The sequence below is a fragment of the Vigna umbellata genome, chromosome 8, assembly GCF_029865625.1.
Source record: "Vigna umbellata cultivar VRB3 chromosome 8, Vumbellata_1.0, whole genome shotgun sequence".
Taxonomy (NCBI): Eukaryota; Viridiplantae; Streptophyta; class Magnoliopsida; order Fabales; family Fabaceae; genus Vigna; species Vigna umbellata.
This window is the reverse complement of record NC_142172.1, coordinates 9,532,529-9,559,283: the sequence shown is the minus strand read 5'-3', so window position 1 is coordinate 9,559,283 and position 26,755 is coordinate 9,532,529. Positions and strand designations below refer to the sequence as shown.

The 26,755-nt window shown below is 34.3% G+C and overlaps 3 protein-coding genes across 7 annotated transcripts in view; 1 reads left to right on the top strand and 2 right to left on the bottom strand.

Annotated features, from left to right (window-relative positions):
• Window positions 1-633: 633 nt before the first annotated feature.
• LOC148193999 (glutamate decarboxylase 3-like) lies at window positions 634-3,356 on the bottom strand. Of its 3 annotated transcripts, XM_088095871.1 has the most exons (5): window positions 2,804-3,356; window positions 2,118-2,175; window positions 1,398-1,433; window positions 998-1,259; window positions 634-870 (listed from the first exon to the last, which is right to left on the bottom strand). In XM_088095871.1, the coding sequence occupies exons 1-5, from the start codon at window positions 2,839-2,841 to the stop codon at window positions 860-862; spliced, it is 405 nt and encodes a 134-aa protein (XP_087951997.1). In that variant the 5' UTR covers window positions 2,842-3,356; the 3' UTR covers window positions 634-859. The 3 variants fall into 3 exon arrangements, with proteins under 3 accessions (XP_087951997.1, XP_087951996.1, XP_087951998.1); XM_088095870.1 differs by having other exon boundaries at window positions 634-1,259; window positions 2,804-3,355; XM_088095872.1 differs by lacking the exon at window positions 1,398-1,433 and having other exon boundaries at window positions 634-1,259.
• Window positions 3,357-5,964: 2,608 nt separating this feature from the next.
• Window positions 5,965-8,865, top strand: LOC124822351 (protein trichome birefringence-like 8). Its single transcript, XM_088097085.1, has 4 exons — window positions 5,965-6,305; window positions 7,064-7,453; window positions 7,667-7,819; window positions 8,517-8,865. Exons 1-4 carry the CDS (start codon window positions 5,965-5,967, stop codon window positions 8,863-8,865), a joined length of 1,233 nt encoding a protein of 410 aa, XP_087953211.1.
• Window positions 8,866-8,909: 44 nt separating this feature from the next.
• LOC124822354 (LETM1-like protein) overlaps window positions 8,910-26,755 on the bottom strand; it is a 34,812-nt gene continuing 16,966 nt past the window's right edge. Inside the window, exons 11-18 of one of the 3 annotated variants that reach the window (XM_088096771.1) lie at window positions 18,638-18,832; window positions 16,797-16,897; window positions 16,591-16,678; window positions 15,434-15,580; window positions 11,248-11,370; window positions 10,870-11,043; window positions 9,161-9,220; window positions 8,910-9,052 (exon numbers count right to left, since the gene is read on the bottom strand). In XM_088096771.1, coding sequence (XP_087952897.1) covers window positions 8,939-9,052; window positions 9,161-9,220; window positions 10,870-11,043; window positions 11,248-11,370; window positions 15,434-15,580; window positions 16,591-16,678; window positions 16,797-16,897; window positions 18,638-18,832 — 1,002 coding nt within the window. In that variant the 3' untranslated portion in view covers window positions 8,910-8,938. The remainder of the gene's footprint in view (window positions 9,053-9,160; window positions 9,221-10,869; window positions 11,044-11,247; window positions 11,371-15,433; window positions 15,581-16,590; window positions 16,679-16,796; window positions 16,898-18,637; window positions 18,833-26,755) is intronic. The other 2 variants (XM_088096772.1, XM_088096773.1) reach the window with 2 other exon arrangements.

Below are 26,755 nucleotides of genomic sequence, written 5' to 3'. Positions count from 1 at the left end.
AGGGTGAGACACTATATTTAAGGATTAGGAAGGAAATGATTTACGGGTGATGTAAGGAGAAAATGAAAGGATTAGCTAGATGCAAGGATTTTAGATCTCTCTTCAAGTGAGAGAATTTTGGAATGATAGAGGCACTACAAAAAAAAGGTTATTTAGAGGAGGTTTTTTTTTCGATTTGTGGGGGTTTTCACCCTCCGCAAAATAAATTTCGGGGGTTTTTCAAACCGCCGCAGTTTGAGTCGCCACAAACTATCTGCGGGGGTTTTTTGCGACCCCTGGTATCGCGTTCAATTTGCGGAGGTTTTTCTGCGGAGGGTAAAAACCTCCTCTATTACTGACTATTAATTTGTGGGGGGTTTTAACCTCCTTTATTTTCAACTATTTGATCACAAAAGTTTTCTATATTTTTTGTCAGTTTTTTTATTTGATGATTATTAAAATATATAATATCGTTTTTTGTTTAATGATTATTAAAATATATAATAACTACCTATTTTCACCAATTTCTTTCTTTTCTTCTTTTTTTTTAATTTCAAAATTAAGTAAATTTAATTTATTTTTAAATTATTAAATACCAAACAAATATGATTCCTCTGAATAAAAAATTGATACCATAGAACTTAAACCCTTGAGTAGGAAGGAATTTAGAAAAATAAATTGAGAAACAATTGTATGTTACAGAAGGATAGGCTAGAAGTCAATGTAATCCTATTGCAGAAATAGTTACAAAGAAAGAAATGTTACCCAATTCATAATAAACTAAGTATAGTTTTATCCTAAAACAATATCATAAACTTTCTAAAGGTTACTTCCATCAGATGATTGTCTTGTTCCTAAAGGAGAGTCTGGCTCATTTGCATCACGAGCTTGCTGAAATAATATAAAAAATATTAATAAAATAAACTCAAATACATGTGCTCACATTTTGAAAATAATATATAAAAAATCAATCAAATAGAATAAACATGTTCTATCCAAGATAATTGAAATTTCACACTTGCTCTTGTAGCTTCACACTTGCTCTTGTAGCTCCAAGATAAAGGACAATCAAGGCATGGTTTCCTCAATCCAAGATGTAGCACCAAAGATAGGTTTGATGCCTCAAGTCTCTTTGCCTTATGCTTGTTCTGCCACTTCTTGAATGCAAGTCCTGCCAACATCATAACTTCTAATGAGCCAACAGTTCTTACTCCAACAACATTTCCATCTTCTCCAATTTCAGCATGGAACAAATGTGCTATCATGTTCACGCACCGGTTCTGTTTCCATTCAAAATACAACACTAGAGAGAGTGAAAAAAAATTATTGAGCAAGTCACACCAAAAAAATATAATACATGTTTCATATTCCAAATATAAACACCATTTGTCATGACAGACAAAAGCTCTACATCATACCATTTTGCCCAAGTTCTCCATTATCGATATGTTCATCTACAAAACAATGAAGATTGATTCCATTTATATACTCTTTCAAACTTTATCTCAAGCTAATATAGAACCAAAAAAATTATGGAAAATAAAATCTCTTCTACTGCTTGTTTCTCCTACTACCATAAATAATGAATAGACATAGACAATACTAAAAGTATTGATTTAATCTAGAAAGATAAAACCTAGACAAGAAGTAACAAAACTAGAAAAGTGCTAAATTCATATTCTTTGTAGTTCAATGACATGATGTTAAAGTGGGGAAAAATGTAATAATCAGTTAAAACCAAATCCCTCGGTATAGGAAAGTTGCTAATATGCTTTGATTAAAATTATGTGATTGGCACAAAGATGCTCAAGACTGAAAGCAAAGTAATCATTTATAAAGAAGGAAAACCATTTAGAACATAATCTCTTTACCTGTACTTGAACATTTTTAATATAGGTCCTTTTAATATACCCCAACCCATCCACTAACGGCAACAACATCATTCAACGAAATACATCTAGTAATGAACATGAGGCATGCATTAGACTTGGACGAATATCAACTCTAAAGCTAACATTATGTACTAATATGATTAGTGATGATTAATTATGCACAACGAATACTCAAAACCACATATTATTATTTCATAAGAATTGGCATAGGAGCTCGCAAGAATTATTAAAATAAAAAAATGAGACCTGGAAGAACAGAGTAGAGGCTTGGCAAGTGTCCACCAGTATCAGAAGCTCCTTGAACCTAACAAATCCAGTTATGAATGAGTAAAGAAAAGAGATTACAGTCCAACATTTATAAGCATGCAAAATTGGATTTCTAATTCAATTGTTTGTTTTACAGAACATAGGTAGCTTTTCTTTAATTATTATTCATCTTTATTGTCTTCTGTTTTATACTTTTGTTATGGAGAACTCACTATCCTCTCCTCTCTATGTAAGAAAAAATCATTAGCAGCATATGAAGATTCTATATCTATTATAATAGAGGAGCAAATTATGACAAAGGGAGCTCAAGAAAGGAGTTCCATTTACACCAAATGTCTGTCTGTTATTATAATGTATTTCTTTTCAATACAAACTAAATGGTTAGATATTGATATGAAAAACAGTGTTAACATTAAACGATTTCTGAAATTAATTATGTATTATAAATTACAAAGGTTGGTTCTTACATCAATTATTAATGCATTACACAAAGGAAACACAAACATTGCAAAATGAATTCATTTGATAGAGCAACATTGTAAAAGAATCTATGATTGATTCTAACAAATCTGAGAAATGACACCAACTTCACCAATTATTAACAAGACCACAGAACCAAGTCTCAAATCTCACCTTTCCTAACCCAAACCTTATAGTGTTTATACCTCTTCCGCTGGTGAGAATCACGATCGGCAGTATTCATTTCCCCTGATTTTCCCTTCTCTTCTCCATTTTTTGAGTTAATCGATAAAACCCTAACTCTCTCTTCTTCCTTTTCCTGTGTTGTTGTTCCAAAACCTTCTCCATTTGCTTCTCTCTCTTTCGTGTTAGCTATACAAGAACAGGAGAGTAAGAGGACTGAACGTCGCTGGAGGAGTCAACGGCGATATCGGCTTGGACGAGCTTTCATTGGAGTTCATAGGAGGAGTCGGCGTAGAACTCGATGTCGTCAGAATGTTGTTCCAGAGTTGCGCAGGAGGAGTCGACGAAGAACTCTTAGGAACCCTAATTCGAAACTAAAGAATTATCGTGAGCGAAATGGAAGAACAAAGAAAGGAAGAAAGGGAATGCGATTGATTTTAAGAAGCCTCGAGAGGGAAGAACGATTGCGAAATTTTGAGAGGAGGAAGGGAGTGGGAAATTTGGGAGGGGAGAACAAAAGTCGAAAATTTTGGAGGCACACATGTTTTTGGAATTGGGGAAAAGATAATTACGTGTAAAATATAAAGAGGGAAGAGATATAAAAAAGTTGGAAAGGAAAAAAAAAGTTTTATAATTGAAGATGTTATAAACCTCCTAAATAAGAAATTAAAACCGCCACAATTATTGTCATTTACACTGTTAAGCATAATCATTTCAAATCATGTCAATTTGCGGAGGTTTTTTGTAACCTCCGAAAAAAAACCTCTACTATATATCATTTTTTTTGTAGTGAGGTGAAAATACAATTATACCTTCGTTACATATAATACTTTATTCACGTGCATGGTTTGTGAATGCATATTTTGGATTTTTAGTAGCTTTAAGTAGTGTGAGATTCATGAAGATACAACAAAGATTGACTTTCAGATTAGTTATTTCCCTCTGTGTGTGTGGTGCATGGTTCATGATTAATAACCCTCAATTGGATGATATGTGGTGACTTCCAATTCTGGTTGGAGATCAAATAAGGAGGAACATTCTAGAAAAGGGAATCGATTTTCATACAAGCTGGAACCGATTCCATGGTAAATGCAAAGGATTAGGAATCGATTCCATAGATATGAAGAAAGAGTTAGAAACGATTCCAACATGCTTAGAATTGGATAAGCTACGCGTATAACCGATTTTGACATTGGGTTTGTGTGTTGCAGATTGTAACAATGTTATATTAAAATTTAAGATCAATACAAGAGAAAAGAAAATAAAAACAAGGAGCAGTCGGTCACCATATTTATGAGTTGTTTTGTTGAGCTCGATTAACATTTATTGAACTCGACAAGGACGTCGATAAGCTTGGTCAAATGTCATTAAGTTAGACAAAGACATTATGGTGCTCAACTAAACGTGATTATGACGACTTAGTGGTTATAGTAGTGAAACTTTGATGGCTGTGGGAAAATGTAATTGTTCTTGGTAACTTTAGTATTCATTATTTTGGTTTTAGTCGGTCGAATGAAATTGAATCAAATGCATTATAAACACTAGACATACAGAGAAAAAGACTTTAAAATGCATGCACACGGTAAAATAATTAGTTTATTATTTAATTTATGGGTTAAGATATGTAAACAATAATTTATAGCATTCTGATTGAGGACTTTTGTTTATTTAATTTAGTAGTTTAATTATCTTGTGATACAAATAATAATTTAATTATAATCTTATCAAATAATACATTCACATTTAATACTTATAATCATTAATAATAATAAATAATAATATATTAATTTTTGTTATAGGAATAAAATAATAATCTTATATTTTAATCTATTAAAATACTTTTCAATCTATAATATCAATTATATCACTTAAAAACTTTACTTTTAAATTTATTCGCTTTTACTTCCAAATCTCTTAAAAATAAACATAAACTATACCTTCATATCTATTTATATCTATTTATTCACCACAAGTTCATCTTTAGAAATAAACGCAACCTAAATCTTATATAAAAATAAAGAAGTTAAATACTATATAGAAGAAAAATTATAAAATCCATATAATTGAAATGATATAAATTTGTTAAACTGATGTCTGGTTAGTGTTATTTTTAATAATCATATTTTGAAAACCACGGTTGATTGTGATAATCTAAAACTTGTCTATAGTATTGAGGAAGAAGATTTAGAAAAGAAAACATATTAAAGTCAATTGTGAAAAATTTAATAGTTACAATTACAATCTATTTTTAAAGTATATTATAAATGCATTTAAAATTTATTATTAATTATTGTTTTTTTTAATCAAAGTCTAACATTACATTTTACCTTCTAAATTATTAGTGTTTAACAACCAACATTTAGCATTGCACACCACTATATCAATCCAATAAAAACCAATATTAACAGGGAAATCACAAAAAATTAATACTGCACTTACATAATGAAAGTTACATTGGTTCGATTAACTATTGGATTTTCATATTTAAAACTCAATCAAATTGAATGAAAATAAAAACATACCTCACTTACAAGGAAAGGTGTTCGTATCCCATGTTTGATTGCACTTATATATTGGTTTTCTTATTTCCATTCTCAAATACATTTTAACATGAAAAAAAAGCTTAATAAAAGTGTGCTATTGAAGATAAATTCAAAAAATAAGTTATCTTAAATATTTACAATTAGTATCTTGCAAACTATCGACAGTAAACATAAATATAATATAATCATATTCACTTTTAAATAAAAGGAAAACTGAACTGAAAAAAAAATTATAATAAATAAACTATAAATATTGAAAATAAAAAAACTATAAATATTGAAAATAAAAAAACTTATTCAACTTTTAAAGAAGAAAGCATTGGGCGCAGAAGATGATTTAATTAGTCAAACCAACAATCTGATAATGAGGGAAAATTTAGCCATAGGGAGAATTAAACAAAAGTTGCAGATGCAATTATAATAGTAATAGTTAAGAAACAAAAAATAATGATGAAATCAGGTGAATTCCAGCTTGCTAAGAAGCAGGAGATAAACAAGGGCTAGTTAGACTTTTAAAACGGTGAAATAAGTCGTGCTTCCTTTTCTGATGGATCTTCTTCAATGACTCAGAAAAAGAACCCTCAAAATAAACACCTTAAATTACTTTTTTAAGCCTCACATTGTTTTAATAGAATGCGAAAATGAAGAGAGAATCAACATGGGCACTCTATTTTCTTCTGCTCTTACTCACATCCATATTCTTCTTCAATTTCGTATACCCTTTTGATCGACAATTTCTTTCTCGTCTTGCTTTTTTGTCATCATTATCATCATCATCATATTTCGCTACAAAGAAATCGCCGTTCATCGGAGTCTGTGATTACTCCAGAGGGCACTGGGTTTGGGATGAAACCTACCCACTTCGGTTATACGATGAAAACTGTCCCTTTCTTGATCCAGGATTCCGGTGCCACCAAAACGGACGCAAAAATGAAAGCTTTCGCAAATGGCGATGGCAACCTGATGACTGTGATATTCCCCGGTATGTCATATACGTGGGCATTATGTCATGCACATTGAATGCTACTTTTTGCATGCATCCATGCAGGGCTATGTATGTGTTATCATTCTTTATCAGTTTTCCAGAGACTCTTTCTTTGTATGTGTTTTTGGATATTTTTTTTCATTCTCCATTGATATTTTCCAACATACAACACTTGACCAATTAATTCCCACAATCGTGAACTTTTATCCCAATAAGAAAGTGGGTTCCAAACCGAATTTCGAAGACATTTTTCCCTTTTCTTTTCTTTCTACTCATGAAAAAGTTGGATCTTTCCAAACCCAATTTCTCAGTATAATAGGGGGTCCTTGTCAACTAATCGAACGGTAAAGTATGATATAGGTCTGTAATTTGATTAGTCAAAACAACCACATAATCACATTAAAAATGTAATTATAAGTCGCATGTAGCTTTTTGATGTTCAACTATATAGTTAAAATAGGCGTACCGTTCAGAGAAGGGTTTGGTTGGAAATAGTTAAAATAGGTGTACGGTTCACAGTGCTGAAATAATACAAAAAAGGGTTAAAATACAACGGTTGAACACGAACATGTCGCATTAATTAAAGTTTTGAAAGTTGATAGACATAATTAAGATTTTGTTGGAAGCATATTAACAATGGAGTGAAACTAAGTGTAGCAATAGCAGTTTTGTTTGAATTTGTGTGGTGCTTGTTGGTAAAAGTGACGAGTGGCTGAAAGCAAGTTGTATTGATGGCGTATGGTGATGAAGCTCAGATTCAATGCGAGTGTGGTGCTAGAGAGAAATCGCAATGGACGCATTGTGTTTGCGGGTGATTCTGTGGGAAGAAACCAGTGGGAGTCTTTCCTGTGCATGCTGACAAAAGGAGTTTCTAACCTCTCCAGAATACATGAAGTGAATGGAAATCCCATAAGCAAACACAAAGGGTATCTGGCCATGAGGTTTCAGGAATACAACTTGACAGTAGAATACTACAGAACACCCTTCTTGTGTGTTATAGGTCGTCCACCCATCAACTCATCCAATCATATAAGAAGAACTATCAGGCTTGACGAGTTGCACTGGTATTCCAAACAATGGGTTGGAGCTGATATTCTTATTTTCAATTCCGGACACTGGTGGAACCCAGACAAAACTATCAAGTCGTAGGTCAACCGCAACTATTTCTTTAATAAAGTTAGTCTTGCCAATTTTCTTATCAACTTTCGGACTTATTTCAAAGAGCCTTTTTCTTTCTGAAAAAAAAAACTATTAACTTTTTCTAAAATTATTTTAATTGTTACTTGCTAAATAATATAAAAATAAAGATACTTTAGAATCGAAAATTACAGTCTTACAAGCTCCTTAACATTTTGCAGGGGCAACTACTTCCAGGAAGGAGGGAGGGTAAGGATGATGAACGTGAAAGAAGCATTTTTGAGATCCTTACAGACGTGGAAATCATGGGCATTAAACAATCTAGATCCTAGGAGTTTCGTCTTCTTTCGTAGCTTCTCCCCCGTCCACTTCAGGCAAGTGCATTGACTTGTTTTTTCTGGGCCTGACACTTAAACAAACAACCTTCAAGACAATCTTTGATACGAAATGCCCGAATCACCCTGCAGAAGTTAGTTTTCAAGGGTATAGAGTCGATTTAATTTACCGATATGTCTGTTTGTCAATAATTTTTCATATGAACAAAAAAGATAGATTCGAACTAGTAAGTCAAGTTTGATAGATCAGCATAGTAAAACTCTTTGTTCACAATAGATTAATCGGTAAGAGCATGTTTCATGTAACATGGCATTAATCATTTTAGCCAAACAGTTAATTAACTCAGTTCATAACTATTGCTCAAGTTTACTCATTCAATAATTTTTAGTAAAATAATAGGAAAGAGAATAAAATTAGAGATGATAAATGTGTTTGTTTTCTTCAATTCAAATGTACAAAATTGTAACAAAGCTTCGGAACCTGTGCACCTTGATTACAACGTGTATCCAAACATTCGCAATTAAACTATATAACTAGAAGTTTGACATCAATTATGAGAAATCAGATTTCCCGATTCACCCACTTCCCCCCTTTTTTCCTTCAACAACCAATGTTCAGAAATTTGTTATTGTAAATCTAAAATATATGTATTTGGGGGAGGGAGTTTGGTATGACATGGGCACTGATACAAGCCTTAAATTTTGGACAAGTCTTTACTAAACACTGAAACTGCAGGAATGGCACATGGAATGATGGAGGACAGTGTGACAAACAAACAGAGCCAGAAAATGACCCTACAAAACTTGAAACAGAACCATATCATAACATATTTATATCTGGTGTTGTCAAACAGATGCAATATGAGAGCCGGAAAGCCCAATTTTTGAACATCACATATCTTTCAGAGTTGAGGAAAGATGGTCACCCTTCCAAGTTTCGGGAACCAGGCACTCCACCTAATGCCCCACAGGATTGTAGCCACTGGTGCTTACCAGGAGTGCCAGACACGTGGAATGAACTTCTCTATGCCCAACTCCTGTCTGAGAAATTTGGCATGAACAAAAAATTTCCAGAAAGAGGATAACAAAGCAGTCCGATTTTCATCAGATCACAAAGAATAGTTTTGCTAGCTATACACAAATCGGCCTTGCTTCTCATCATTTATCTTCATCCACTTCCTCATCTGAGCTTATATCATCGACTGCCATTTGCTTTACTTTCTCTAGCTGCCTCAAGAGATCTAACCTTTCTGGTGCATAAGTGGTTGGAATCTGCAAGAAAGAACGCATAGTAAATTCTCTCAGCGTGATTATTATTGGAGAAATGATGTTTGAATAGGAGATTGAAAAAAATGCAGCCGCAAGTCATAGTATGCATACTAGAGCTGGTACATATCTCTGAATAGCAGCCAACATTGCAGCATGCCCCACGGCAGTAACCTGTGCAAAATAAGCATTTCGTCTTAGTAGGTTACACTGGACCATTACACAAAGGAAAGGACCAGATCTAATGTTGGCAAATGATAATTTACCACTCACACATAAAATAGCAATAGGTTTTTAATCTTCCATCTTTTCTGCATCTTCTATAAGCAGTCGTTCTTCATCTTATTTTCCAGTTCAATATTTATAGACGGGAGAGTTAAAGGAGTAAAACGAAGCCCATGCCAAGTTTGGCAGGCTCAGTCTCAGGAAAAAAAAATGGTAGAATCTGTCGATTAGACAGGATCAATAATTAAGTTTATACAAAGATTAATAGGACATGTACACGGAGAAAAGTTATTCTACCCCAAATTGGAGCTATTTACTATTTCAATACTCCTCAAGTTGATGAGCTGATGACAGTCCTTACCAGCGCAGGTTGCTGAAATCACTCTATAGGTAAGCTCTTATAAAGAAAATGTCAAGCAATGGTTTGCCATAAGGAGGTTAAGAGAATATACAGACCCACCGCAAAAAGTTTCCTCCATTAAGGGAGTACATTTGGTTAAGAATTGGAAGAATATTAGGGTTCAAAGATGCTGACGAAGAGATTATATGAAGGGCCGAAGGTACCAACCAATTGGTGGCAGATTGCACTCGGTGAAGCAATAAGAAAAGGGGTGCACTGAAGGTGCCAAATACTGGTACGACAGCAGCAGATAGAGAGCATAACAGGTGGAAAAAGCAGTGATGGAGGCAACAACGAAGGCATCTTTCTTTTTTTGCAGAAGCAAATCCTCCTCCAAAACAAATAAATATTGGGAACTATGATATCATGAAGTATGATGATAACGCAATATATTCTAATAATTATAGATACTATCGGGATATATGGAGGAAAGAGAAAAGATATTTTATGCTAAATTATACCTATTTTTATTTACAAACAGCAATGTCATTCATACACAAAAGAAACCTGGCAGTCTGAATGGAAAAACGAGAAAATCTAGCAATATGTTTTGAACACACTATTATTAGCCGAAATTTATTGGAAACTATAAATTTGGGTTGGCCTCACTTCTCATTTAACGAGCCTCTGTTAATTTTGTAGTTTTCAATAACTTTTAACCAATAATAGACAGTGTTAGAAAGAGTGCGTTGCTAGCAATCCTCTTCAAAATAAACTAAGGGAATTCTCCCTTGAATACAATGCCTAACTTGCAGGCTTGGAGGTTCTACAACTTCTACGACTTGAATATTGATGTAACTAGCTAACTAAATAATGGATATTTATTAAAGCTTTCATCTAATAGCATAACTTTTTGTAGTTACTCCTTGACATTAAAAATTTTAGCTTCTTTAATCCAGTGTTATTGGGTTTAATCTTTGTTACTCACATTGATCTTAAAAAGAAAAGGAGTTTTAATATTAGTATGGTACAGACGGGCTTGCGAATTCTCCATTTTCGCTTGCGTCAGGGGGTGCATCCAAGGTGTAAAACAGACTTGACTAATTAAGAGTTCTACGTTCTTTGTTGCACATTATAAAAAAAGGCTGAACAATATCCATAAGCTAAAACACTTGCATGAGGAGAACAATATGCTTCTCCTTGCTGAACAAGAAACGATTGAGATTAGAAAATGAGAATAATAGTGGGTTCAACTCACTGGAAGAAGCATTAAAACACCAATAGGAATAACCGAAGCCATGTCAGTCAAGGTTCTTTTAAGTGTTTTCTTCTCCTTCTCAGTCAATTCGTCCCCTATAAGTGCCCTTCTAACTAAACCCGTGGCAGCAGCAACATCAATAGCAAGAAGCTGAGTTCCTTGCCAGACATCCTGCTAATTGAATAATAGATTTCAGATCTCAGAAGTTTATAAAGACATAACAGATTACTTAATTCAAAATTTCAACATGGGAGACATTGTCACTATTTTCAGAGGCACAAATGCATATTGTGCCCACCAGTTTTTTAGTCTTTACAGAAAAAACAGGGTACAAAGATAATCCTTCCAAGAAAGAAAAGCCAGGAGGCTAAATCATACCGTTCCTGTTTCTTTTAGTCTGCCAATAGATTTTTCCAGGATATTTTCTTTCTTCTCAACCCTGGCCAACTTAACCCCAGCCTCATCAGTATAACGAGCACCATCATCAATAACTAGTAAATCCTGTAAAAGTGACATTCAATGCGCAATCTAAATCTAACAGAACAGTCAAGGTAAAAATCTTAGTGGAAAGAACATACAGACAGTAGAAATGATCAATGATATCACGGACCTTTAAAATCCGTGAATATGGAACAAAGTGATAGGCCAAAATCAGCTTTAGGCAATTATAGTTGTATATTAAGGATTTATTAGTGTGAAAGATGACGATGATGCATATGGTTGAGAATATGAAGATAGTGATGTAATGTTAATGAATCAGAGTAAGGATAGACTTGATGTTTGTTTTGTTTTAATTATGTCTTTATTAGGTTTGTGGGCTTGGTGTTGTCTTTCCTGCTGGCTGAGCTCCTACCCGACAGACTAAAGCTTCTACCCAATAGAACGCTCATACCTGGCAGGCCGAGCTTCTACCCGGTTGACTAAGCTTCTACCAGGCAGGCCAAGCTTCAACCTGGCAGCACACAGTTTTATGTCTTATGATAAATCTGAATCCTGTCTTGTTGTGTTAATGGCAAAAATTATGCTGCTTGGGAATTTCAATGTAAGCTCTCTGTCAAAGAAAAAAAATTATGGGGTCATATTGATGACCGTGTTCCAAGACCTATCAATGCAACGGATTTAGCAAAATGGGAAACCATAGATGCCCAAATCATGACCTGCATTCTTAGCTCAATTGAGCCTCCATTAATTCTTAATCTTAGGCTTTACAACACTGCTAAGGACACGTGTGATTATTTGAAAAAGGTTTATAATCAAACCAATGCTGCTCGGAGTCGTCGCATCTTTATCACCATGGATGTCACCTTTTATGAAACACAATCCTTTCATGTAGTCCACCACTTCAGGGGGAGAAAACCCTTGAAGTGGATAAACTCTCCTTCTTGTCATTACCATGTTTGCCTTTCCAGGATGCCCAAAATCTGAGCAATGAAGCTAACATAGTCCATAGTGAGGAAGAAGAGAAAGAAGACAATTATTTTGGCAAAAAATATGAAAGAAAACAACCTACTTCGACTCTCGAGCAAGAAAATTTGTCTAATCCGGAAGATTCCTGAAGATAACAATGAGGAGGTAAGTATTAATGAGAATTTACCCATTGCATTGAGAAAGGAAAGAAGATCATGTGCTAAATATCCTATTTCTCAGTATGTTTGCACTAACAATCTCTCTAATAAGCATAGAAGCTTTGTTGCTGCCATTGATGCCACAAAAATTCCTACCTCAGCCCAGGTGACTATCAAACTTGAACATTGGAATCAAGCCATGAAAGAATAGAAGAATGCTTTAGAAAGAAATTCAACTTGGGAAATTGTTGATAAGCCAAGAGACAAGAAGATTGGAGGATGTAGATGGATATTCACAGTGAAACATAAGGCAAATAGGACAATAGAAAGATATAAAGCTAGATAGGTGACAAAAGGATATACCAAAACTTATGGGATTGACTATGAGGAGACGTTTGCCCTAGTAGCAAAGATGAATACAATTCGAGTTATTCTAGCTTTGGCTGGTCATGTTTTTTGGGACTTACACTAGTTGGATGTGAAGAATGCCTTTCTTCATGGAAATCTAAAGAGGAAATGTATATGGAGATTCCCCTTAGGTTTTGAAGTGAAAAATAAAAAAATTAAGGTATGCCTCCTAAAGAAAGCATTGTATGGTCTTAAGCAATCCCCTAGAGCATGGTTTAGAAGATTTACAAGAGCAATGGTTTCCTTGGGATACAAACAAAGCCAACAAGATCAAACTCTATTCATAAAGCACTCTTCTACCAGTAAACTCACTCTATTGCTTGTCTATGTAGATGATATCATTATTGCAGGAGATGATGAATAAGAAAAATTGGCGCGAAAAGAAAAATTGGCAGACCAATTTGAAATGAAAGACCTAGGCAAACTGAAATATTTTCTTGGAATAGAGGTTGCTTACTCCAAGAACGGAATTTTCATCTCCCAAAGAAAATATGTACTTGATCTCCTCAAAGAAACAGGAAAGTTGGGATGTAGAACCTCCAACAGTTCCTATAGAACAAAATCATTGGAAGTGAAGAAAGTGCTCCTGTAGAGAAGGCCCAATATCAGAGATTGGTAAGAAAATTGATTTATCTATCACACACAAGACCAAACATTGCTTATACAGTGAGTGTAGTGATGCTGACTATGCATGTTCTATACTGACAAAAAATTACTTCTGGGTTGTGTGTTTCTTGAAGATAGTCTGGTAATATGGAGGAGCAAAAAGCAAGATAGAGTATCTCGTTCTAGTGCAAAAGTTGAATTCCGAACTCTTGCTCAAGGAATGTGTGAAGGACTTGGAAGAAAACCATTTTGGATGATCTTAAAGTTAAGGTGGACAACCCTATGCAACTACACTGTGACAATAACTCTATTATGAGCATTGGCCATAATCCAGTATAACATGATAGGATCAAACACATTGAGATTGAAAGAGAATTCATCAAAGACTGAGGTTCTGTGATTACAACTCATGTTCCTACAGAACTTCAAATAGCAAGTATTTTTACAAAAGGGCTCCCTCTAGGTAGATTTCAAGATCTTGTAGGCAAGTTGGAAATGATTGATATTCATTTACCAACTTGAGGGAGAGTGTTGTAATTAGAGGAAATATCTATAGAATATTTTTAATTAGAGAAAATATCTATAGAATCTTCCTAATTAGAGAAAATATTTGTAGCATCTTCTAGATTATTTTTTTCCGTAAATTATTCCTTATTTCCCTTTATTAGAAGATTAGATTGTTACAAATAGAGGTAGGGAGAATGTAATTGATATGAATGAAAATAATAAAGTCACTCTTTTTCAGGTGTTTCATATCAAGACCAGCTTTTGATGCGTAGTTTTTGGAAGTAACTCTTTAGGATGCAGGAACGTAGCTTCACATGAAGACGAACTATTATCAACAAACGGGTAGACAGACAAAGCTTGACAATAGGTGCTTAGAGATGTATTTGTGCATAAAACCTATCTAGTTTGGTATCCAACATGTTTGGATTGTCAGTGGTTGACCACTTCTAATAGGATATAGGGTGTTAGGATAGAAGGCAGGGAGAAGCGGGTTGAGCCGAACAGTAGGAGGTAGGGAGCCGAACGGCAGGAGGCAAGGGAATAGAACAATGGGAGACAAGGGGAAACAAGCCGAACGGTAGGAGGCAGGGAAAAGCAAGCCAAACGGTAGAAGATGGTGAAGAGCTTGTAGCAATTAAGATGGACGGGAAATATTTATATTAAATAAAGATATATTCTAGGGAAATATTTATATTAAATAAAGATATATTCTACAGGGAATATTTATATTAAATAAAGATATATTCTACGAGGAATATTTATATTAAATAAAGATATATTCTAAGGAAATATTCAGTATAAGATGGGCGGGAATATTTAATATAAATAGAGCTAGAGTCTATTATTAGGGTTATGCTTTTGATTATTGAATTGACGACTACAATCCTCTGAGGGAGGTTATGCTCCCAACTATCCTTTGTTTAGAGAATTCTATTACCATTAATAAGAGAAATTCATTATTTCATTATCTTTTCTGCCTACTGTGATCGTGGTTAATTAGGTTTCCTACTCAGAAACCTAACAACATCATTTGTGGATACAAAGACTATAAATCATTAATAAGTAACTGGTGGAACAGAAAGAAAGATTAAAAAGAAAGGATGACGTAAATAACAAAACATGCATGTATCCCAAGCCAAAAGCAACAGTTAAGTTTAAAAAATCTCAAGTCTTTCCGCAGCAATATGCGAAAAAAGAAAATTTGAACATAAAGCTTATAAACTAGTGAGTAAATGCTTGGATAGAAAGAGAAGTAGGATAAGGCAGCAGCACAGTTAGGGTAATTATTGACAATGCAGCTACAAACAACAACAAAGCTTTATCCCACTAAGTGAGAACAGCTACATGGGTCACAACATCATTTGGCAATGGTCAAAGACCAAATCTTCAGAATTATTTACCAATGCACTTAGTAAGAAAAACTTTTGTAAGCAATATAAAATCATAAACTTGTAACTTATTGAGTGTTTCAGACGTACTTCATTATTTTCTGACTGATAGGCACTTCTTTGAACCCGTTTCTCAAGTTCTATAAGCTCATTTCGCAGAAGCTCAAAGCGGCGGATTTCATTGGATTCTTGGTCCACAACCCCTACGTTTGGTGCAGGCTGTTCGATATTATTTTCCTTCAATCAAGATAGCAAATCCATGTTACTAAAGTTCCACAAAGTATCCACTCACTAATTGTAACAGACAACTTTTTACAACTAGACTAAATGAAGTACAGGCCAATTCAAGATAGGAATTAATAGGCAATAAAACTCATGCAGAACAAGTTATTTTCACATTGTAAACTTTTAAGTAACAATAGTCAACCACTTTTGCAAGGTCTAAGCAAAAGGTATAAAAAGATTAGTTTATAAATTCTTAAGATAGGCCTTTTGAGGTCAACTTTCACTTCTCCATATGTGACCAGCAGCAGTTTCTTTTTCTGTTTCACTAATCTAACATACAATTGACCAGTAAAATTGAGCTAGTCCCCCATCCTTGAATGGCCTCAGAGGCTCATCCTCAAGTGCCTGAGAGGGGTAGGTTTCATTACGAAGTGCTACACAAGGCTGCTCCATAGATCCAGAAGCAGGATGATAGAAAGGCGTGTGCCTCTGGTGACTCAAGTGCCTTGAGAAAGGGTGGGTTGCAAGATCTATAGAGTGGTTATGTCTCCTTGATGCAGTGAATCAGTTGTGTCAAGCAATTGCAGCAATTTGACCAACTATCCAGACTAATATAATACCTAACAGGTGTCTAGTCTAATGGGGTTTCAACTTTTATCTGTGTTGAATACCTAGTCAATAATTTTAATTGACTATGCTATTTATCACCTAAATATAATCAAACATTATATTTAGACATAACCAGATAGAATCTTTAGTGTGCTACCGATCAAACATTGATTTTTAATTCTCAGTTCAATTATCAAAAGATATTATGATACGACAAGATAAGAGAACTGAAGAACGTATAATAATAATAAATAGTATAACACAATTACAATGAAAATATGCTAATACATTATTTATTACTCATGACAATAAAAGAAAAAGCATTATAGACATTTGAGTTATGTTGCCCCAATGCCACTATAGATACGGAGAGGATATTAACAACATCAAATTATAAATACACTAATGCGTACATAAGGTTCCAGATCAGATTCTAAACCGGGCTTTTTGGTGACAGGACCTCCAAAGATGCTCCAAAATCCCCGCGATTTTCCAACATTTCTGAAGAAAAACCATGTTCTTCTCAAATAAATATAAAAACAGGACAATAAAACACTCGAAAAAAAAAAGTAATAGATGCCAGTTGAGCTCTCAGAAATAGGCAACTAGATATTCATACCTTTTGTTCCTGTCTACCCTTACATTAGCATTCTTTCTGCTTTTCCCTTTCACATACTCGTCTTCTTCAACTGGTGTGTAGTTCCGGCCACTGTTAACCCCCTGAATGAGTATAATAGAAATATTATAACAGTAAAAAAGAAACTCAAAGGAAAAAGTACGTGACTAGTGTACCAGGTAGTCAAGCAACACAATGAACTATTGTACAAAGAAATTGTTACAAGTACAGAAATATGGATCGTATCAGTGTAAGAACAGATATGAAGATCGTATCTTTATAATTAGAAATATCAAGATCATATCTTTATAATTAGAAATATCAAGATCGTATTTGCATCATTAGTGATATTATTTTATTATCACATTTATATATTCTCATGGCCTTCACTATCACAATCCATCAACACTTGTTTGCACATTTGCTATATTTCTAATGATAATTCGTGCACAATTAGGAGATCCCGGGTTGACCAAATTGCAGAAGATGGTGCTTAGTTTATAAAGTTGTCTAGTTTGAATTGTGTTAGGTAAACACATTTGACTGTCTTGTTATAGCATCTTTTGTTATAGCATTCAATTTCCAAACTCCTATTAATATCAACTTCTAAATGTTCATTTTTATCTTCCAAATACATGTTTAATATCATATTGGTTCTCTATTTGTAAGTAAAATGGAAAAATGACCCTTCAATGTCAATCAAAGCCATCAAACCGGTCGATTAGTTCTATTATTCTAATCTTTCAATGAACCAAAAAACAATATAACTGCAATTTAGGAACCAAATCAATGAGTCTTATATGCAACAAATGTAACAAGTGTCAATTACATATTTATAATCCTAACTTCTATAATTGGACCACTCACTAGTTAATTTATGGATTTGTTCATAACTATGAACAAATACCAACAAACAATACATATACAATATTATAAAAAATATAACAATATTAAAGGCAAAAAATTTAGCACTAGAAACTAAAATAGTTTTCATCTTTCAGGGTAAGAGGCAAAAGAAATTCTTAAAAAGTAAACATTAAACTTAACTCAATTTCACAAAATAAGTTTAGTAAGGTGAGGTTTATATACACTCATTGTAATTTGATCATATATGTAGTCAATGTTTCGATGTGGGATCTCCTGTACACCTCACTAAGGACTGGATTAGATATTTGTAGGTGGTTTGATAGTGATCTAATAGCAGGTGATAAAATATGCCCAACAAGCTTTGTTAGGATAGGTTCTAATACCATCTTCGAAAGTGGACTTAAATACTCATCCTCACAAAATCGATTTAGTAAAGTAAGATTTACACTTACTTATATGCTATAATGATCTTATCTCTAATCGATGTGTGAGCTCTAACAACATCAACATAAGAGAAAGGACAGTGTTGTAGATTGTGTATTTCCATGATTTACCTCGTATACATTATATCATTATCAAAATTTACTTCCATCATTCTTTTACAAAATTTAAGTAGACATCTTTCCACATTATATGTAATTAGGACTTATTTTCATTTTTGTAGCAATCCGGTTTGTTGGCCAGAATTCTATGATAGTTTTTATCATCGAAGGCTTTCTATATAGCAACCAGCATTGCACAGTTTGGATTATTAGTGTCTGAATGAAGCTAGTTAAAGGTTAGTTTAACAGTTGTCACCAGCCTAAGCAGTTGTATTATAATATCTTATTACATCATTCACAAATTAGAAATTGATATTAAGTTCTTAATCTCTTTTATCTAGTGAAAGTTATGGAAATTAAACTTCAAGGTAAATATCCATTATGTATAGTTTCAAAGAATTGATCAAGGAGGTTAGTGAGGAGTGGACGGTGTACCTCATGAAGAGAATCAGCTTTTGCTCTAAAAGACACCACCAGGAATTCAGCTTCTTTCCAAAGTTTTCGTATTTTCTCCAAGTCAGAACAGGCTGCTTTCAAATGCTCTTTTCCAGAACTAGAGCTTATTGATACATGAAACTCTTCAAGCAACTTTTCAAGTCTTATCACAGCTTCTTCAACACTTTTCAGTGCCTAAAATTATATGCCAAATAGAATGCACAAACAAGAATGAGATACATGAAAACAATAGGTTTGAGAACCATCTAAAGTATGAAGCAAGAATATTAATAAAGATATCCCTTTGTATATATTAGTCTGTTTTATAGACAGGACATTGTTGTATACTATTTCCTTTAATAGACAAGAATCAAATTTCATAACTAGGAGACATGATTACTAGTATGTTTTGTACTTATGCATAGGAATCATTGACCCTTAATTACACAAATTCAGAGGGTACTGTCAAAATATGTGAATTTATTACACAATTAATATAGCAATTATGTGTAATCCCGCAATTATGTGTAATCCCTAAAATTAAGGGATTAGGATTAGTAATTATTGGGCAGATTTCTTTTTATTAAGATTAGGTATTATTGGGTAGATATCTCCTTATTTAGAGACTTTATTTCAGGAGATTTTTTACCTTAATTAGACAATGGTTTGTTTCTTTTTAAACACCTATGTATTGTTTCAAAAGAATGAACGAGAGAATTATTAATTCCATCATCCTACTTCTGTTTACAACATGGTATCAGAGCTCTAGCTTTTTCCTTAAGCCCTAGTCTTTGTTTCTTGTCTCACGGCCTTCATTTCCGTTCCTCAACTATTGCTTGCCTTCATTGCCATTCTCGTCCAAAACAAGGGGCAGCCTTACTTGCTGCTGTTGTTCTTTCCGCTGTGTTAACCTAACCTCCGATTACACCTCCGATTACAATGTCTGGCACTACATCAAGTAGAGAAGTCTTTAGTTCTTCACACAAAAATGGAGAACTTCAAGGTCTCCGAGTATCATACAGGTTGGATAGAAAAAAATTTCTCAAACGGTCCCAGTTTGTTAGAACCTATCTCAAGGGAAAAGGATGCATGGTTCATCTCCTTGAAAATGGTCCAAGCATGGAGGATCCAGCATTCGTAGCATGGGATGAAAAAGATTCCATGATTATGTCTTGGTTGTGGGACTCCATGGAAGCTATACCATCAGCGATACTTGTATGCTTCTTAATACAACTACAGATATTTGGGACTCCATAAACCACACATATTCTAAAGCCAATGATGCTACCCAAGTATATGAAATCAAAATAAAAATTGCAGGCACAAAACAGGGAAGCAAAGGAATCACAGAATATGCGGCACTGTTGTAGAATCTATGGCAGGAACTTGATCACTATAGAGTTTTTGAATTGATGTGTGTTGAGGATGCAATCCTCTTGAAGAATTTCACAGAGAAGGATCATGTGTATGATTTTCTTGCAGGACTAAATCCTAAATTTGATCAAGTTAGAGTGCAAATTCTTGGGAGAAAGGATACTCCTTCACTAGAAGAAACCATCTCTTTTGTTCGTGCAGAAGAGAGTCGGAGGAGTGTAATGCTTGAGTCTCAACCAATAGATGGGTCTGCTCTACTTACCAAACCTGAACTGGTGCAGAAAGGAAATGAGCAAACTACTAATTCTCTATGGAAGGGAAACAAAGATAATTTATGCTGCACCTATCGTCAGAAACCGAGACACACAAGGGAGAAATGTTGGAAATTGCATGGCAAACCTCCAGGAAAGGAGTGGGTGAATCGTGGAGGACAACAAAAGTCCCGAGTGCACGTAACTCAAACAAAGATTAAAGAATCTCCACCAGTAGACAGTTTCAATATGGAAGAAATAAAGAAATTGAAGAAGCTATTGGGAATATGGAGGAATCCTCTAGATCATGTTCTCTTGTTTTCTTAGGTAAAACTTCTTGTATGAATACCTCATATAATGTGAACTCTTGGATTGTGGATTCGGGAGCTACAGATCATATGACACATTTATTCCACTTGTTTCATTCTTATACACCCTCACCAAGTAATAGAAAAATTATTGTTGCCAATGGGTTAGTAGCTACTGTTGCAAGATATGGTAATATCCAAGTAAACCCCAACCTTATGCTTAAAAATGTTCTCCATGTTCCCAAACTCTCAGCCAATCTTCTCTCCATAAAGAAACAATCTTCTCTCCATAAAGAAACTAACCTCTGATCTCAATTGTTTTGCAATGTTTTTCCATCTCTATGCGCTTTTCAGGAACAGGACTCGAGGAGGAGGATTGAACTTGCTAAAGAAAAAGATGGTCTTTACTACTTGGAAGTATCTTAAGAATCCCAAACCAACCAAGCAAAATCCCTTCACAGTATAACAAATAAGGATGAACTATGGTTGTATCACTATCGTCTAGGAAATCCATCATTTAAGGTGCTACAATTTATGTTTCCTCATTTGTATGAAAACTTAGATATCTCAAAACTTCATTGTGAAACTTGTGAATTAGCCAAGCACACTCGTGCATCTTTTCCCAACAACAATAATAGAAGCTCTCAACCTTTTCAATTGATTCATAGTGATATATGGGGACTATCTACGATACCTAATATTTCTGCGGCCCGCTGGTTTGTAACATTTATTGATGATTGCACTAGGGTTACTTGGCTCTATTTGCTTAAACAAAAATCTCATGTCAGCACTATCATTCCCATATTTCACTCAATGATTAGAAATTTGGAGTTAATATTAAAAGGTTTAGGACCAATAATGTTAGAGATTATTTCAACCAAACCATATCCTCGTATTTCCAATCTAATTGGATCATCCATGAATCTTCATTTGTTTATACCCCACAAAAAAATGGAGTGGCAGAAAGAAAAAAATGAGCATTTACTCCATAACTCGGGCTCTTCTTTTTCAAGGGAATGTTCCAAAAAATTATTGGGCAGAAGTTGTTCTTACTACATCCTATCTTATTAATAGACTTCCCTGACATGGCCTAAGTAATAAGAGTCCAATAGAAGTCCTAAATAATTTCTTTCCTCACTTTAATAAATCAAATGGACTGATTCCTAGAATATTTGGATGTACAGCCTTTGCACATGTCCCTGTTCAAGCTAGAGATAAACGCTAGAGATAAACTGGACCCCAGGGCTGTTAAATGTAATTTTTTAGGATATTCAGCCACACAGAAAAGGTATAAATGTTATGATCCTATCATTAAAAAATGGTATATCTCAGCTGATGTTACTTTCCTTGAAACTAAACCTTTTTTTAACAAAACCAATCCTACATAACAATGTCTAGAAGACCCTCATGAAAATACTGAGTTCCTAACTCTACCATATATCACAACCAACAGATTTGAGCCTCCAACTATACAACATAATTCTGGACGAGGATCAGAAGCTGAAATGGATACAGATATCCCCATTGAAGCAACTGGAATAGAAGTTGACAATCCTCCGAGATTTAACAAGGTTTACACCAGGAGAAAGAAAATTCCAGAGGTGATGCAAGCCCATGAATCCAATCCAAGTTCTTCACCAGAAAATGAAGAAATACCTGAACTAGAAAATAAGATTGACCTTCCAATAGCCAGCCGAATAGGTACTAGAAATTGCACTAAAAAACCTCTTTATCCTCTTACAAATTATGTTTCTTATGATATCAACTAACCATAAAAGCTTTATTGTAAACTTGAATTTTGTGGTTATACCAAATAATATTATTGAAGCACTAGCAAAGAAAGAATGGAGATATGCTATGCAAGTGGAAATGACAGCACTAGAGAAGAATAACACTTGGGAAATTGTGGATAAACCCAAAGAAAAGAAAATTGTTGACTGTAAGTGGATATTCACAGTAAAATATAATGTTGATGACTCACTTGAACGATACAAAGCAAGATTGGTGGCCAAAGGATACACTCAAGCATATGGAATAGACTATGAAGAGACGTTTGTACCAGTTGCTAAAATGAATTCTTAGCTGCTCATTTTGATTGGAAACTACTACAGTATGATCTTAAAAATGTCTTTCTTCATGGAGACCTAGAGGAAGAAATCTACATGAATATCCCAGAGGGGGTTGAAGGAGATAGACAAAATAAGGTGTGCAGACTTAAGAAGGCACTGTATGGACTGAAACAATCTCCTAGAAAATGGTTTGGGAGGTTCTCAAAAGTGATGATGGGATTTGGCTACAAACAAAGCCAAGGAGACCACACATTGGTCGTAAAACATTCAGAAAAGGGGAAGGTAACAATTCTTTTGGTGTATGTGGATGATATTATAGTAACTAGGAATGATGAAAAAGAAAAGCAAAAATTGAAACAAAGACTAGTCTAAGAATTTGATCTCAAAGAGCTTGGAAAACTGAAATATTTTCTAGGAATTGAAGTAGCATACTCTACCATGGAATCTTTATATCCCAACAAAAATACATAACCGATTTGTTGGCTGAGACAAAGACTATTGGATGCAGACCCACAACCAGTCCAATGGACCCCAATCACAAGCTGAGTAAATCTGGAGATGAACCAGAAGTAGAAAAAAGGATGTACCAGAGGCTATTCAAAAAATTAATATATTTGGCACATACCCAACCAGATATTGCTCATTCGGTAAGTGTAAGAAGTCAATTTATGCATGAACCAAAGGAGTCTCACCTTCGGTATGTGAATTATTATGGATAAAATTATTTTGGATGATTTGAAAGTTGATTTGAAGGGTCCCATGAAACTGTACTGTGATAATAAATCAGCAACAAAAATTGCACATAATCAGGTTCAACATGACCGAACAACACGTTGAAATAGATAGACACTTCATCAAAGAAAAAGTAGACGAAGGTTTAATATGCATGGCATATGTCCCATCTAGGCAACAAGTAGCTTATGTGTTAACAAAAGGTCTCAATAGCCCTATCTTCCAAGATCTTATAAGCAGCTGATGTGTTAACAAAAGGTCTCAATAGCCCTATCTTCCAAGATCTTATAAGCAAGCTCGGAATGACCAATATCTATTCCTCAGCTTGAGGGGGGTGTCAGAATATGTGAATTTATTACACAATTAATATAGAAATTATGTGTAATCCCGCAATTATATGTAATCCCTAAAATTAAGGGATTAGAATTAGTAATTATTGGGCAGATTTCTTTTTATTAAGATTAGGTATTATTGGGTACATATCTCCTGATTTAGAGACTTTATTTCAGGAGATTTTTACCTTAATTAGACAATGGTTTGTTTCTTTTTAAACACCTATGTATTGTTTCAAAAGAATGAACGAGAGAATTATTAATTCCAGCATCCTACTTCTGTTTACAACAGGTACAATGATTAAAAATAATTTAATTTTCCTTTTTAGATTATCTTGTATTATACTATATAAGAGAACATTTCTATGTTATAATTATAGAAAAAGCCTCACATCTTTTATAATAAAAAGTATAAATTATATATGTATTATTATTAGAAAAAATTTTATTTATTATTGTATCACTGTATCTTTATAACTAGAGGAAACTATTTTCCAATATAAATAGAGCACCTGTTTTGTTTCAGAAACACAGTTTCATCTTATTGTCTCTATTTTCTACAGTTCAACATGGTATGTAGAGTCTCCTGCCATGTTGGCCCAATGGTTACCGTCTCCTATGAAAAGCTTCTTGCAAACACTTTTTTCCAGTCACTCATTATTCTAGTGATATCTCCGGCAACTTTTTGGGCAACCACAAGGCCAAGATTACCCAACAACAATCTACACACTAACACAAATGTCAGTCATGACAAATCTGCAACTCTTGCCCATGAATGGCAAAGCTGGCAATGGCACCTGCCTCTAGGCAACCTATAACACAGGTGGTTGTGGCTCCATCAGACATCATTTCACGGTGTAATCTGAGTTTTTCTCTCCAGTGATTATTTCATCTTTTTTACAGATTTCAAGAATGTCTTCTAACACCCAGAACAGATTCTCTCATCTATTCTAACCATATTGTTAGTATTGAGAAGATGGATGAGTCAAACTGTTAAAATTAGGCTTCCAAAACTGGGTTCTGGTTAAGTGGGATGAGCCACAAATTCCATCTCACTACAATTGTTAAATCTATTCTTGCAAAGCTACGCGAACAATGTATAATGATTGATTCTCAAGTTTGTAGTATTATTAAATCCATTTTCCACACCTCACTTAAACCTATTTTCCATCCCCATTTGACATGTGCATCAATTTGGAGTAAGGCACATTCCCTTTATACAAATCAACAACGTCAGTACAGTGTGTGCCAAGATCTCTTGATACTTCCTCTTGCTTCATAACATTTTTGGGCCCTATGTCTGCTTATCTTGGGTGGGTTGTGCTACCTTATATGATATAATGGCTTCTACCACCATATACAAATGTATAAAAGAAACTAGAAAACCATAGTACATTTTTATGACTTTGGCGTTGCATAGATTGCTACAAGGTACGTTGTTATACATTATCAGATTTTGGGATCACTAGTAAACCTTACTTTGACTTTCGCAATGTTTTTGTTCCATGGTATTCCTCCAAAGATAAGCACGAAGACACATATTGTTTGAAGGGAACAATATTACATTTGAATCACACAGCAATAGTTCTCAACACTTTTGCACATATAATTCTAAAAATCATTCAAAATGTGAGCTTTGTCAACACACTGGACTTATCATTTATAGTGTTGGAAGCTATATGGGAAACCCCCTTGTTAGCTCAAGTTTGTCCAAATTTCTATTGTTAAGTCAGTTGTTGCTCCTACATTATAAGTTGTCATCCTCATATGACTCCAGTAACATATAGACTTTATGAAATGGTACAAGACTCACCATTCCATTAGTAACATTGCCTTGATGGCACACACCAGTAAAGCATTTGCTCATCTCTCTCTATCTCCTTCTCTAGGTCCTTGGGTCATTGACTTTAGTGCAACCAATCATGTATATATCCTTTTACTTTACTACTGACAATTTGTCTTCTATCACTGCTGCCAATGGTTCACAATACAAGGTTGCGGCATGCACTAACCAACCCCTCCCATATCTTATTGTTGACCTTGTTCTTTATGTCTCTAATTGCCTATTTATTTACTTTCCCTCCCATATCTTACTGTTGACCTTGTTCTTTATGTCTCTAATTTCCTATTTATTTACTTTCCCTCCCATATCTTACTGTTGACCTTGTTCTATATGTCTCTAATTGCCTATTTATTTACTTTCTATTTCCTAATTGACCCAATCCAATGACATTATCTTCACCATTACTAAAAAATTGTTGAATCTAATGCAACAACGAGAAATAACTTGAAACTGCAAATGAAACTGAACTGTATGATACTTCTCATTAACCTTAGAATGAAAATACGGAACAGGTTTTATACAAAGATAACATACTAAACAAATAACAGAAAACTGAATACAGTATTTTTGGTTTGACTAACTAATTCTCCTCCTCAAACCAAAAGCATCAACCACACCAATTTGTTCTGAGATATTTGAACCTTTCATATTTCAAAGCTTTTGTTAGAATATCCACAAGCTGCACCTCAGACCTTCAGTGTTCAACAATCAATGTTATTCCACAAGATGGGACATCGAGCAAGACGATTAGCGTCAGATTACATGACCTTTACCATCTCTCTCCACCATCAATACGTGCATCTACAATCTCTCCAATGATAATTCATGTACAATTAGGACATTCCAAGTTGACAAATTGTAGAAGGTGGTGCCAAGTTTGAACTTTTTCTATTGAAATCTAACTAAATCTTAGTGATAATGCTTATGAACATGTCTCAAATTCTAAGAGTTCATGACATCCAATGATATTTTTCATCAAACTTGACATCCTCATATCAACAAAATGGAGTAGATGAACCTAACAACAAACATAACCTGAAAACAAACATGTTACTGAAATTACTCGGACAGTTTTTCACAGTCATGTTCCTCGCAGGTTTTGGGAGATGTTGTCCTAATAGCATGTTGTCTCCTTAGCCAGATGTCATCATCCATTCTTAATGATCATGTACCCACTCTATTTTTCTTCATTTCCCTCATTATAATCTT

Coding starts and splice junctions, on each gene's coding strand:
- LOC148193999 (XM_088095870.1), bottom strand. CDS start 2,841: ATGAATACTGCCGATCGTGATTCTCACCAGCGGAAGAG. Junction 2,176..2,803: donor GATTCTCACCAGCGGAAGAG/GTATAAACACTA, acceptor TGGATTTGTTAG/GTTCAAGGAGCTTCTGATAC. Junction 1,260..1,397: donor TGGAGAACTTGGGCAAAATG/GTATGATGTAGA, acceptor GAATGGAAACAG/AACCGGTGCGTGAACATGAT.
- LOC124822351 (XM_088097085.1), top strand. CDS start 5,965: ATGAAGAGAGAATCAACATGGGCACTCTATTTTCTTCTGCTCTTACTC. Junction 6,306..7,063: donor GATGACTGTGATATTCCCCG/GTATGTCATATA, acceptor GATGAAGCTCAG/ATTCAATGCGAGTGTGGTGC. Junction 7,820..8,516: donor TTCTCCCCCGTCCACTTCAG/GCAAGTGCATTG, acceptor CTGAAACTGCAG/GAATGGCACATGGAATGATG.